We start from the raw sequence: 13896 nt of genomic DNA, 5'->3' as shown, positions 1-13896 counted from the left end.
GGATTCAGCCTTGAAAATCATGTCTTTGGCCGCGATATCAAGCGGTGCTTTGAGGCCAACTTTGCAGCAACATGGCGCAAACCCTAATCGTTAACTACAATGCTCTGAACGGATCCATAAGCAATGTTCAAGTCCTCTGCCAGCTCTATGGTGGCCAACTTTTTTTTTTACTTTATTGATGTCTTCATCAGTTTTCGATGTGAACGGCCTGCCACTACGTTCGTCATCCTCGATGGACTCACGATATCTTCTGAAGAGATCGTAAATGGCTGTTTTCTTGGGAGTATCTTTACCGAAACAGTTTCCCAGCATTTACAAGGTTTTCGTACCATTAAATCTATTTTTAACGCACAATTTAATGCAAACTCGTTGTGGCAAATACAAATAAGTACATTTTTAAAACTGAAAAAATCAAAAACTGAGACAGATGTACTTAAAATGGCGTAACTTTTGCAAATGTCAAGCAATGGCGTTAATGGCAACCTTTTTCATGCAAAAGATTTTCGTAAAGACAATTATCCTTGTTGTTGTAGTAATTGCCATGCAGGCTTCTTGTCTTCCATATGATCAGCTAAACTTTATCGCTGGCGAAAGAGGGGGAGTTATGAAGCACAAGCGAGCTCCGGGGAACTGCAAAGATTCCAATTGCGGTGTTTATTCTAAGCAATGGCTGAGGCCGCCTAATGGCGAAAGACGCGTATGACCACAAACCGTGTGGTCTACTGCCTATGTGTCCTAAGGCCTGAACAGATTTTAAAATTGTACCACTTGCAAAGCACCGATTGAATCTAACCGAAGTTGACTTCGAGTGGAACGTTCTTGGGCAAATGAAGTGGAAATAGTCTTCGGCTTCCGGGAAATCGCAATGTCACCCCTAAACAGAAGTGTTTGAAGAAGCACCCTAGCTGTATAGAGTTGCTCCACTGGCAACAGGCGCGGTTTGAAATGCACCTCAATCAACAGGATCAGTTCACAAATAGCAAAATATTTGCAAACTACATTTCGAAACTCTTCTTAATAAAAATAGCGTAATTTCTCATAGGAGCACTAAGCTCACCAATAAATTTGTGTCTTTTTGGCTGATTCTTGATGAAAGATATAACGGAATCTGACCAACACTTAAATTTTGTCACGGGACAAGCAATCGCCCCCATAAAATTATCATTAAATTTTTACAATATTTTATCAATAGATGGCCGCCGCACTATAAATACCTCATTTGAAAAAGTCCTATATACTTTGGAATACACCCTGTTAATTTTTTCCTAAATTTTTGGAATTTTTTTTTTTGTAATTAGCTGGAGCAAAAATTCAGGCTTTGCATTTCGATTTCGTCTGGTGAATTTCAGTGCCATTGGGTGGACGTTATAAAGTTCGGAACGTTACTTTTTAGCCATTCTTTTGGTTCACTCGTGCTTTTGTGAGACGCTGCGAAGTCCTGTTGAAACGTCCATGATCTGCCACCGAAATATAATATTTGCCTACCCACAGCTTCAAAGCAACGTCCAGAATACTTTACCGATAATATTTCGCATTTACCTTGATGGCAGGCTTGATGAAAACGATTGGAGAGCGCCCATCTGTGATTACAGCGGCCCAAACCATTACCTGTGGCGGGTGCTGCCTCCTGGTGGCCAATCGATGATCCCAATTCTCGTATGAACGGTCTCTCAAAAACACCCTATCGTTTTGGGAGTTTACGAATTGCCAAATTGGAAAAATTTTCTCGTCGGAAAACACAATGTTCGGAAATTGACCGCTTTCGGCCAAGCGAAGCAAGTCCTTCGCTCTCTCAAGTCTGACTTGTTGCTGCTTTGGTGTGAGATTATGCTCGTTTGGGTCTTTTCAGACTTGACGTTGAGATAATTTTTAGTATGCGGCGGATGCTACGCCGCAGATATTTTCAGTTCTTTCGCCATTTGATTGGTACTTCGTCGGGGATTTCGCTCAAGTCGCTTCTTCCCTTTTTAAACCATTTCACGTGACGTTGCAGTCTTTAGATGACCACCTCCATGACGTTAAGCGATGTTAACAGTATCATTGTAACGAGTAATGGTGCGATAAACAAAAACTGTATTTACTTTAAGGTGCTCGAGCTCACGAACAATCGCTGGTTGTGATTTCCAGCCAAATACAATGCAATCACACTTTTACGTTTGAAATCCATTACTGATTTTCTTTTTTCGCGTTTATTCTCGGCAAAATGCTTCCGCGCGCTTGTAAACAACCCTCTAGGCTGTCATTCAGTGAACTAACAGGCAGCTGATGGCGTGCATGAGCTGGGCGAGCTGTCTGTAGTTGGTTACACTTCGAGTGCCGGACCCTGTATAGTCTTAAACGTAAATGTCATTTATTTGCTTATTACAATCCTGATAGCCTTTGGTGCAGTTTATGCGTTTAAATACAGTTATATGTACCCTATGATCAAAAAGTACCGGGAATGTTTAATTTAAACGAAGCGCGCACGTGGGAACCGGTCCATATTTTTTTCTTATTTTGGTAGGACTGTAAAACACACATTTGTCACTTTTTAGGGCCATCGGATCATTAGTGTCTGCCTAGCCGGCCGGAAATGTGGGCAAACAATTCTTGGATTTTGCATGATGATAACGCGCCATTGCACCGAGCCCAAATTGTGCTGGATTATTTGATCGAATACCAAGTAAATACCATCGTGCAAGCACCGCATTCACATGATATGGGCCCCGATCGACTTCTTTTTGTTTCCCAAGTTGAAGTTACCACTTCGTGGAGGGAGATTACACTCGATAGAGGAGATCAAAGAGAAAGCGACGAAGGAGCTGAAGGTCATCCCTTCGTCGGCCTACCAGGGGTGCATTGAGGACTGGGTCAAACGTTGGCATATGTGTGTTACTTCAGACGGGTCATATTTTGAAGGACATAAAATAAATTTGCCTGAAATTTAACTCTGTTTTGTTTTATTTAAACATTCTCGGTACCTTCTGGTCGTAGGGAATGTATATCGGGTTTAAGTGCTCATTCTTTGGACTTATTATATCGAAGCTCATAAATTCGGTCAGAAACTTTGCTGTTCTGTTTGTAATAATGTAAAGTTATACTTTTAAGCACAGCCAGAGCCGTGACTATTGGTTTTGTTGCTAGAATAATAGTCAGTGAGTCACAAGTGGTGTGTAAATTAGAAATAAGTTTGAAATTCATGTACATACTTCTTAACAGTTATGTTCGAAATTTCGAATTTAAGGTAACATTTCAACAGTACCTGTACAAGCAAAAGAGGGATCATTAATAAATATTTACTTTTCATTTACCTCGCATTTTCTGTTATAAACGATGTATGTAAATACTCTCCCATTGTGTTGAAATAGCAAATGCTAATAAGGCAAACAAATAACATAAAACTTGCAACTGACGCTCTAAGCATGAAAATGTGGACAGCTCTGGTAGCCAGCAGAAAAACCTCCAATGAAAAGAAGCAACAACTGTTTGAGTAATTTATATTTAATATTTAGCTCTTAATGAAAATACATTTTTTTTAAAAGAATCTCTAAAAATCCACTATATTGAATACATTCTTAGTATACTGTAAATTAATTTCTAATTTCTTTTAAAATGCCTATTTTACGATCAACACTTTTCCATTCCTCTTGCAGTAAATCGAAGAAGAAGAAGTCGAGAAAACGTAAGTCAAGCGAATCTGATTCCGGTGATTCCGACCATGCCTCTGAGAATGAGAAACCTAGCAGTGATTCGGAGTATGAATTGAAGAAGCAACAACGTAAACGCACCAAAAAGGACAAAGTAAGTTAACTCGAATAAAAAGCCGGAAGGCCTTTCTATACTACGATTAACCTAACCACCACAGTCACTTTTTATAGAACGAAACATTAATTGAATTGTTTTGAAAAATGTATAAAGTATCTTTTATAAACCAATGAAATGATAACAATTTATTTGTATGTACACATATCTATGTTTAAATGAAACGCATGCACTCTATAATTCTAATTCACTTGAATTTTTAAATTTTCCATTCTTCCAAACTACAAACGATTAAAAATGCGCAATTTTTCTCTTGCTTATTTTTTCCTACGATATATACAAACATACTTACGATATAAATGAACGAAAAGTAAAAATCAAAAAAATACATTATAACCTAAAAGTTTAACCAAAACAAAAACAAACAAAAAATAAAAATCTTGCGAAATAAAAAGGTAAAAGTTTGTCATTGCTTCATATCCGATTGTCATTTTCATTTTTGATATTACTTAATTTTTAAAGTATATTTATTTTTTAATATTGTTTATACAACATTTTACTGATTTAAATTGCACTACAATTGCACTAAAGCACCTTTTCAAAAGCTCTCTGAGAACAATCATATGCGAATAAGATCTTCGAAGCGAATTGCGCTTTAATAGCAGATTAGTTGAGGCGCAACTAAATAGAACCAAAGAGCCCAATAAAGACTATATTAGTTACATTCTAACCTACGTTGGGAGTCCCATCTAAAAACAAAATAGGTTAGGTTAGGTTAGGCAGAAGAGACCATTTTGGTCCATAGCGATACCAGATCAGAGTCCAGTTTAGCGAAAAAATGCATCACTCAAAATGCGCGTACTTTTCGCGAATTTTAGGAGTGGCTCAAGCTCCAGTTCAGCGATCGATTCTAGCTTTTCAAAGCTGTAAGCACCCAGGTAGCATAGTCTAGTTTTCGAGAGAGCCGGACAGCAGCATAGAAGTTGCGGCAAGGTTTCTCTTGTATACGGCTCATTACATTTCCTGCAAACGCCATTAAGGGGTAACACCACTCTACACGCGTAAAATAAACACGATTTTTAAAGAATTTTTTTGTATAGAAAGAAAGTGAAAACAATCACTCTGATTTGGGAAGTTATTACTTATATACTAAAATACAAAACTACAAAGTTTGATCGAAAAATTTTACAAAATGGCGACATTGGAGACATTTTTGTAATATGGTTTCTCTTGAAGGAGCTCCGCGGCACGCAGCACAGAGGGTGCAAATTTTAATCTGGAACAAGGAAATTTTTTTTTTCTTAATCTAAATAAGAATAGCTAGAGAAACACGTAGGGGATTTAAAAAATATTTATGTTTGTGGAATTAGCAAGCATTTGAAGGAAAAAACTCTATTTTGGACTAAAAAAACGGCACTTAAATAATTATAACAATCGTTTAAATTAATCTATCGAAAATCCCCTACGCTCTTCTCTTAAGAAGGTTATTATACAGACGTAGTGAAAAACCTGATTAAAAATATTTAAAATTGTTTGAGTTATGCTGCATGCCAATTTCAGAAAACGTGTTTTGAGAAAAACGAGTTTAAAGTTTGGAAATTTGGGGAAATCGTTAGGTAGCAGTCTCTAACGCTTGGTTAAAAGCTTAAAATATTTATAAAATAAACTTCGGTAACGTATAAAACTTTTTGTTCTGTATTTTAAAAGGTTCAAAGAATTTTTTAAGCTTATAAAAAAAAAAATCAATTTTTTGAAATTTCTACAGTGGTGTTACCCCTTAATGGTTAAATTTAGCTTGTAAGCGTGTGCTGCCAACTAGGCAGTGCCCTGTTAGAAGAAGCATTCTAAACATTCCAAATGGTTTTTGAGTTTGTAAGTTTTTTTCGTCCTATTCAGAAAACTTGTTTGATTTATTTTGAATTTGTTGTTTGATAGCGAAAATGTTTGATTGAATTGAGAACTTTGAGGCATAAAACATTCATAAAAATTGTTCACACTACTTGGTCGCTCCTATTTGGACAGTACTCGGTCCGGGTTACGCAGAACCTACCTGTTGTAGTTGTAGCAGCAATACTAAACCCTGTCAGTGCAATGTAAATCACCGGCCGTCTCCGTCTGCCTCATCTAACGGTAGGCCCAGGAAACTTGCTGTTTCGACAGGTTGGGTCCAGCGGGAGAGGGGTGTTAGATGAGTGAGTTTGATGGGGCATGTGAAAAGGTGGTTAGTATCGTGCGGGGTGCCTTCACATGCTGGACATAAGTTTGATATGAACGGGCTCAATTCTGAAGAAGTAGCAGTTTAGGCTGCTACGGTGTGCAGAACGTAATTGTGCCATGGTTGCGCAGATCTCTCCGGGTAGCTGGAGCTCTTCATCTGTTGTGGATGGTGGTTGGACTTCAATTACGGCATTCGAGGGTCTGGAGCTTAAGAAGGCGGTAAGGGTCTCCCGATGAATGTCTCGTTTATTGTCTGTCTAAACACTGTCCGGTCCAGTAGTTGTCGGCTCTTTTTGTCCTGGATCTCGTCAGCGTAGTTGAAGAGGTGCCTTTTGACGTGCCTGGTGTCTACATATGGGTGAAACCCGCGGTAGCACCCTAGCAGAAAGTGTTTGCTGAGCAGTTTGTTGTGCTCCTTTACAGGTAGCATCTGTGTCTCGTTGTGTAGGTTTTGTAGTGGGGACAACAGAACAGAACCGACTGCCGAATGAATAGTTCCCGTTCGATCAGCTCGATCTAAAGGAAGCATTGCCGAAGTTAGTGAGAGCGTTGATCACCATTCTGCTTAGCAATTCAGACTATTAAAAGCATTTTAAGTCAGTGCAACCGTTAGTGGCGCTATTCTCTTTGTAAATTTAGCTGGCGAAAGCATAGTTTCTGATGCCATTCATTGGAGAAATTAAACCGACACTATAACAAACTGTCATCGAAAATTTTGGAAGGCGAATCCATTAAAAATAGTATCGGTAAATCAGATTATTTGTTTTTTTTTTTTCTTTCACAACACCTTTAATGAATGCGCCTTGAAATTTTGTAATCAAATTTAGTCATCAGATAGTTTCATTAAAACGTGCTTTTTTGTAAAATTTTACGGTTGAATTAATCAAAAGTGGAAAATTCCGCGAACTTTGAAAACGTTGTGCTACTCTATTGCCCGCTTATTTTCTCAAAGTGATTTAAATTAAGCCAAAATGTATGTGAATGGAAGATGGGATACATACATACATATAAAAATTTGAAAGTTTTAAATTAAAAAAAAAAAAGCGAACCAACAAAAAAACGAAACACTCAGGCTAAAAAGCCCATGGTATTTAAAGCGCTGAACAGTAAAAGGGTAGATATTCAAGGAGAGGAAAGGAGAGAAGTAACAGGGAGAAAGAGTTGGGATGGAATATAAAATTTACTGACTTAATATGGAAGTTGTATGCAAATTTATATACAAATATATATTTCGACTTATCAAAGGTGGGCGAAATGGTTGAAGTGCCAATCTGGCACTCCTCAAGTAGCACTAAAGCGCCATTTGATAAATTGACTTTAATTTTCACGTTGCAAAATGGGCCTTTATACGTGAAAATACTGTACTAATGTTCTAGCACATCCTTCATTAATTGCGTAAGGTTGAAGGGTGTATGGGCTCACTACTCATACAAATTTCTCAAATTCTTGATTATAAAACTAAGTTTCTATGTGAGGCTGCAGTGATTATAAGAAAAGTTCTATTAAAATTAACTTTTACCCGCTCGACTCATTTGTTGTTAGAGCAGGTCGTGTAATATTGTAGAAATATGCGAGTGCATAATACATTTTAATCTAATTTTACTCATCTCATCTAATTTTGAACCATCATTAGCACTTTTATTTTCGAATACTTTAGTTACCTTAAATTTTATACCATTTCAATAAATATAAAGTCTACATCTACTGTTTTCTAGTTGTGTACACATTTACATAAAGATTTTATTATTAAGAAAAAAAGCAGAAATTTACAATTTTTGTTTATTAAAAACCCTTGGCGCTTCATTGAATAGGATAGCTTTCGCAAGGCTCTCTTGTAGTTTTGTAAGTATTTTTATTTAGACTGTTTTGTTGTCTTAAAACATCCTAGCATAGAGACTATATATTTAAAAACAACAACAATAAACCGAATTAGCAAATTGCGAATGAAACGAAGTGTTCTTTTAAAATAACTGTGAATGTTTGTTGTAAACAGACGACCGACTGTGATGTTGCACGACAAAAACAGCTAACCTCCTACTTACTTATGTATGTACGTAAACCATCAGTGCACGTCACAGCCAAACAAATGTACTATATTCTGCGACACGTTTTTAAAAAAGTATTTTTGTGAGCCAATTTTAAATTTCCTAGTTTTAAGCTCCAATTCATGCATTGAGAGTTGTAAAAGCAGTTATTAAATACCAACTCAGTAATTTATTACACTAGTGCAAATAATTTTGAACAAGCACAGACAAACCAGACTCTAATAAAAGATTTTCTATTCCTAATTATTCTTTATGCAGAAGAAACGCGATAAGAAGAAGAAGAAGGAACGCACTAGAGCATTAGATAAGTCGCGCTCAAGGTAAGAAATTATTTACATAATCATTTGGTCTTATTGTGAATTTCTTATGAACCAATTATTCCCACATCATACAATGCCGGGAAAAAATTCCCCAATTCGTTTTTGTATGATTTTGTTATTTGCGGGAATATTTTGTACACTAGAATTCATTTTAACGCCTCCTAAAATATTATATGTAGTTGCTTGCGTGCACTATGCAACATATATATTTATTTACGATACCCCTTTCGAACAAAGCGAATTCACAAATCCTCTATTCTAGATCTCCTGATCGTTTTGTTAAGGATGACCGAAAGCGTACCGAAGAAAGATCATCCAGAAGAGGCGATCACAACTCCGCACGGAGTCCATCTAAATCCGCCACAAGAAAATCACTCGATCGCAGATCTTCTGAACGCCTTGGTAGGGAAGACCGACGGCGTCGTGATGAAAGATCGAAGCAAAACGACAATCACTCTCCGCGGAATGCATCTAAATCTTCCGCCAGAAATCCTTTCCGTAGTCGCTCACGTGAACGTGAGACACATCGTCGTTCGCCCCAAACCTCGCACCGTCGTAATACATCAACGGAAAGCCGTAGCCGAGAGTATTCAAGAGAACGTAATCGAGGCGACGAGCGTGATCGTCATGATAAATCCGTAGAGCGTCGTAGAGAAATTTCTGCGGATCGTAATGCACGGCGAAGGAAGCGGCCACGATCAATATCACGTGATAGACGTGGTGGCGCCTCACTGTCACGTCAAGCGAATGCCTCACGCACTCGTTCACGCTCACGTTCAAAATCTGTATGTCGCAATAATCGAAGGCGATCGCCTTCCTCAACTTTTGTTGATAATTTGCGTAAACGTACGATTACACCAACAGTACCACCTCGAAAGGGTGTCGCGGCTTCTGTCTCTCCGACGCGTTCTGATTCTAGCACAAGAAAGAATCCCTTCAATCCTTTCAAAGTTGATGTACCTCCGCTTGCCGGGTCTGGGTCCATAAGTGAAGTGCGACCTGGATCAAACCCATTTAAGAATAGCGTGGATACAGCCAAACCTGTAAAGATGTCAAGCCGTACTCGATCACCGTCAGCAGCAAGCAGCAGTCTCAGTCGAGCTGGTAAAGGAAGATCACGTTCAAAGAAGGAGGATATAACGCGCATAAGTCGAGGTAAATCGCCCTTGAATGAACGATCATCTTCAGTGCGGTCATCACGTTCGAATAGGGATGATGGAGTGAAGAAAAACGAAAAGCAATATAACAGAGAGCGTTCGCGTGAATGCAAAATGTCGCCTGTTCAGCGCCGCTCAGCGCATCGGGCAGAGTCTGAATTTAGGAAAGAACAGTCACGTGAGCGTAAAACTGCTAAAGCTCGTCAACGTTCGGGTTCTCGTTCTATGCGGAATTCCAAACAACGAGAACTTTCACATGCTCATGAAAAATCATCCTTGTCTCGACGTTCTACATCTCGTGCTGACCGCGAAGTTGAGAAACGGAGAAAGGTTTCCCGTGAGCGATCTTCCGAATTACGTCTCGGCCGTGAAATAACGGAAAGGGAGCGATCGCGCGAACGGCGAGTAATGCGTGATAATCGATCCGAACGACGAAGATCTAGAGAACAACACGTTGACTCAGCACGCGCATCATCACAGAAATTATCTCCAGCACGACGCCGTCGTTCACACTCTCCGCTAGCAGCGACAGGAAATAAAGGCGCTGCCTCTCCAACGCGTTCACCAACTAGAAAACGTTCAAGAAACGTTGCTTCTCCGCCATCTAAAATCCGTGAAGAAATTGAAGCTGCGCCTCTACGTCGTTCGCCATCACGTAATTCTTCGGAACTAAGTTACTCGCCGGCACAACGTAATCCTGAGCGTTACCGCGACATTCTTGAAGCAAAAGAAAAAGGTAAAGGTAAGGAAAAGCCAGTGATAGTAGAACACGAATCGAAAAAGCGCAATGCTGAAGTCGAAGCATTGCCGCATGATGCACATAAAGTACGAAACGTGCCCGAAGAGTCGGCAACTAATGATCCGGAAAACCGCGAACGAAGTGGACGAATCAAAGAGCGTGCGACGAGCAACAGTAGCCATACACAGGCTATGGAACGTGATCGAGATCTAGACCGTGATAGTCAACGTGATGCCGATCGAAATGGTCGTCCACGCAGTAAAGAAAAACGGACCAGGGAACACAAACGCGAGACTCGAGACGCCTGTAGCACTAAACGCGCTAAGCCTATATCGGGACCAGTGGTGCGTTTGCAAGGGCAAAGTGAGGATGAAAATGATGCAGACGATCGCACCGAAAAGGTGTCTGCCTCACTCGACGAATTCCAAGAAACAAGACGAGGACGGGAACTAAAAGACTTACAAATGCTGGAACAGCTAAAAACGGATATAGCCGCCAAGGCAAAGGAAAAATTGAAGTCGATTGAGAAAATGAACACTGGTCAAGGAGGAAGCATTGGTAGTGAAGTAAGTGAAAAAAATAACAATGAACAGCAGCGATATAGACGCGGCGGTATTCGAAATTCGTTGAACGAATTTCTTGCTGCCAATAATGTGGCCGGGGGAGTAGTTGGAGTAGCTGTAAATACTAATAGAAATAACAACAGTAATCATAACCCTAAAAGTAATAGCAACAACATTAGCAGTAGTACTAACAATAACCATTCCGTAGCGAAGTCAAGGGAAGATGTGTCTAATGTAGATACGACGCCGCCAATGGCTGCGATTTACCCCCAACCGTTGGACGTGCAAATGGCAAATGACGTTCTGTCTCAATCTGAAATAGCAAATGATTTGAAAATAGAAACCGAAAAAGAAAAAAATAAAACAAAAGCACAAACGCTAGAGCAGTGCAAGGACACTACGCAGACTGATTGCAAAGACCCAAGTGCAGCAAACGGTCTTGCGGCAAAAAGTCCAACATTACCAAGCCGTGATAATCCAAACACGAACGCGAGAAATGCAGCTACAACTATCAGCCGCCAACAAATGCCATTGCGTCGGGGGGCACGTCGTTCTACACCGCCACAACTTATTCTGCATCCTCGGAAATCGCATCACAGAGTTAAAATCAATACACCAAGTGGCGGTGTTTCGCTCATTAACGCGCCTCTTTCGTCGGGCCCCTCTTCCAACTACATGCATTATGGGGGATCCACCAATCCCGCTAATGCAGCCGCCGGTTCTTTTATGCGCCAATCGTTAAGTCGGGTTAATCACCATCACCACCACAATAATCCTCCACTGATACCCCATGCTCCCCACGCGTTTAATCCGTTATTAAGTAAGCACTTTAACAGCGGTATCAACAGTTTGAATAATAACACAATGCTAATCAGTCGCCGCGAACATCACCATCGCTGTTCGATTGGTTTAAATACTAGCGTAAATGCTCAATTCTCTTCAACTAATTTCTCTAATAATAGCTTACTACTAACACCCAATAACAGCCATCACGCTCACCACCATCATTCGCACCAGCATCAGCATGGCTCCAATGCTTCTATTATAACCGATCAATTTCTAATCGCCGCCTCATTGGCGACAGTGACGGGCGGTGGTAGTGGTGGTGGTCATCATGCTCGTGTTCACCATCACGAGCTGGGTTTGAGTGCGGCTCAACATCACGGCTACAATTCAGCAGCAGTCGCTGCTGCTTCTAATTTAAGTTATCATCACCACCATCATCACCACCAACATTCGAATAAACCGAAAATTATAATAAAGCCTTTTAAAATTAACGATCCACAGCCTCTGGTGGCGGCTCTAGCCGATAGTACACTCGTCGATACAATCGTCTCCAAGGTATCAACAGCTACAGTGGCGGCAGCAGAAAGTGCAGCACGTCGAAGTCGCAGCCGTTCACGGCGTAGCCGAAGCCGCAGTCGCAGTCGCCCACGACGCGAGGCAGGTGGTGCAGGAGGAACAAACCGTCGGCATTCCACCAGCCGATCGCGTTCATCGTGAGTTATAAAAATTGTGAATGAAAATACACAAATATTTTTGTAATTAAAATTGTTTCTTTACATTCATTCACACACAGGCATTATTCGTCGTCGAGCAGTCGCAGCCATAGCCGTACTCGCAGTCATAGCCATCGAAGTTCACGTTCTCGCTCACATTCACATTCTTCGCATTCGAGCTGTTCGACGCGAAGTAGTTCACGAAGCTCATCAAGGTATTTATTTCATAAAAAATAACCATTTGCGTAATTTTACATGGCTAGATCATGGAACTGATCCGCTTGTTATTTCTCGTAAATTCATATTTCGCAGTTTTGTTTTTGCGAAAAAATTTATAGAATATGACACGAATATGTGCTTGTACGATTATAAAAGGTCTCTCAATACACGCGCCTCTTCGAACAGTTTCTGGACAGCAAGTCTTACCTAAATCCGTTTTGGTTATTACAGTTTGACTTTGGAGAGCTTGCTGCTGCATTTTTCTTCACTTGACGCAGTAACCACCGACGACACTCTTTCCCTGTGAAAGTTTTATTTGAACCCTGTCGTTCCTTATTTACCACACGATTTAATGCATAAGGCGTTCAATAATGTGCTAAACTGTAAGACGAACTTAAATGTACAATTTCAGTTATTCTACGAAGCGACATTCCTTTATTGAAATGCTCCAAAACCAACTTACGCTTTTCTATCGAAGCACGCGGTTAAAACAAAAAAAAAAAAAAACAAGCGTACATAAATTTAATATTGCTTTATGCTAAACCCACACAACAAACTTTCGCATGCTTTTTTATATTACTCGAATGGAAGCTGTTGTAGGGTCACACTTTGGATAATTCATATTAAAGTGATAAGCTAACAGAAAGATTTAAACTTAAACATTAACTTGAACTTCAAAGCAATTTGCTTCCTATAGATCGCTAACACAAAATTTGGGCTATTGAATACCAGAATCGTTCTAGAAATTATCGAGATTTAACTTACGAAACCATTTGTCGAACAACATCAACACACGCCACAAATTAGAGCAGGAACTCGGCCGAAAACCCAATAAAAAGTGTAGCGGCAATTATTCATACAGAGTCTTTCAGAAAACGCGTCTTTATGTTTTAAAATAAAGATGTGAACATTTAGATTCTTTCTCAGGTTTCACTGTTTTTATTCCAAATATGGCCTTTAATAATTATATTATATGTGAAAAATTAGATCATTTAAATGTCCGCCATGACACGTCTACAGGCTGTCATAGGAGGAGTAAAATGTTCAAGGACTCGCTCACTCATAACCGCATTGAGTTCAGTTGCTGGCATTGTTGTTGGCTTATGCACATATATTTTACTTTTCACTAATCTTCACCGATGGTTCCAAAGCGAATTACACTTCCTTTGCTGTCGTGAAAGAAAATGGAGAGCCTATATCGTATGGACTACTACTTCCGTTTTGTTCAATTTTCACCGCTGAAGCAACAGCAGTTCTCTACGTCATGTAGTATTCGTCAAAATCGAAGGGGAAATACATCATATGCACAGACAGCATGTCCTGTTTTCAGGCCATAACGAACCATAATAACTCCAATCACATTATTGGAACCATAAAAAATATCCTGATTTCTCAA

At 39.8% G+C, this 13896-nt stretch overlaps 1 protein-coding gene across 7 annotated transcripts in view; it reads left to right on the top strand.

The window, feature by feature from the left end:
* Window positions 1-13896, top strand: part of LOC128862060 (serine/arginine repetitive matrix protein 2) — a 32992-nt gene that overhangs the window by 14444 nt on the left and 4652 nt on the right. For 3 of the 7 annotated variants that reach the window (XM_054100464.1, XM_054100463.1, XM_054100466.1), the window contains 5 exons: window positions 3633-3780; window positions 8262-8323; window positions 8586-10785; window positions 12046-12281; window positions 12362-12496. In XM_054100464.1, the coding sequence (XP_053956439.1) occupies window positions 3633-3780; window positions 8262-8323; window positions 8586-10785; window positions 12046-12281; window positions 12362-12496 (2781 nt within the window). Of the gene's footprint in view, window positions 1-3632; window positions 3781-4112; window positions 4197-7769; window positions 7801-8261; window positions 8324-8585; window positions 12282-12361; window positions 12497-13896 lie in introns of those variants that run through there. The other 4 variants (XM_054100465.1, XR_008454418.1, XM_054100468.1 and 1 more) reach the window with 4 other exon arrangements.

Source organism: Anastrepha ludens, chromosome 4 (assembly GCF_028408465.1).
Source record: "Anastrepha ludens isolate Willacy chromosome 4, idAnaLude1.1, whole genome shotgun sequence".
Classification (NCBI taxonomy): Eukaryota; Metazoa; Arthropoda; class Insecta; order Diptera; family Tephritidae; genus Anastrepha; species Anastrepha ludens.
Note: the sequence above shows the minus strand (reverse complement) of the source record. Positions and strands in the feature narration are given on the sequence as shown.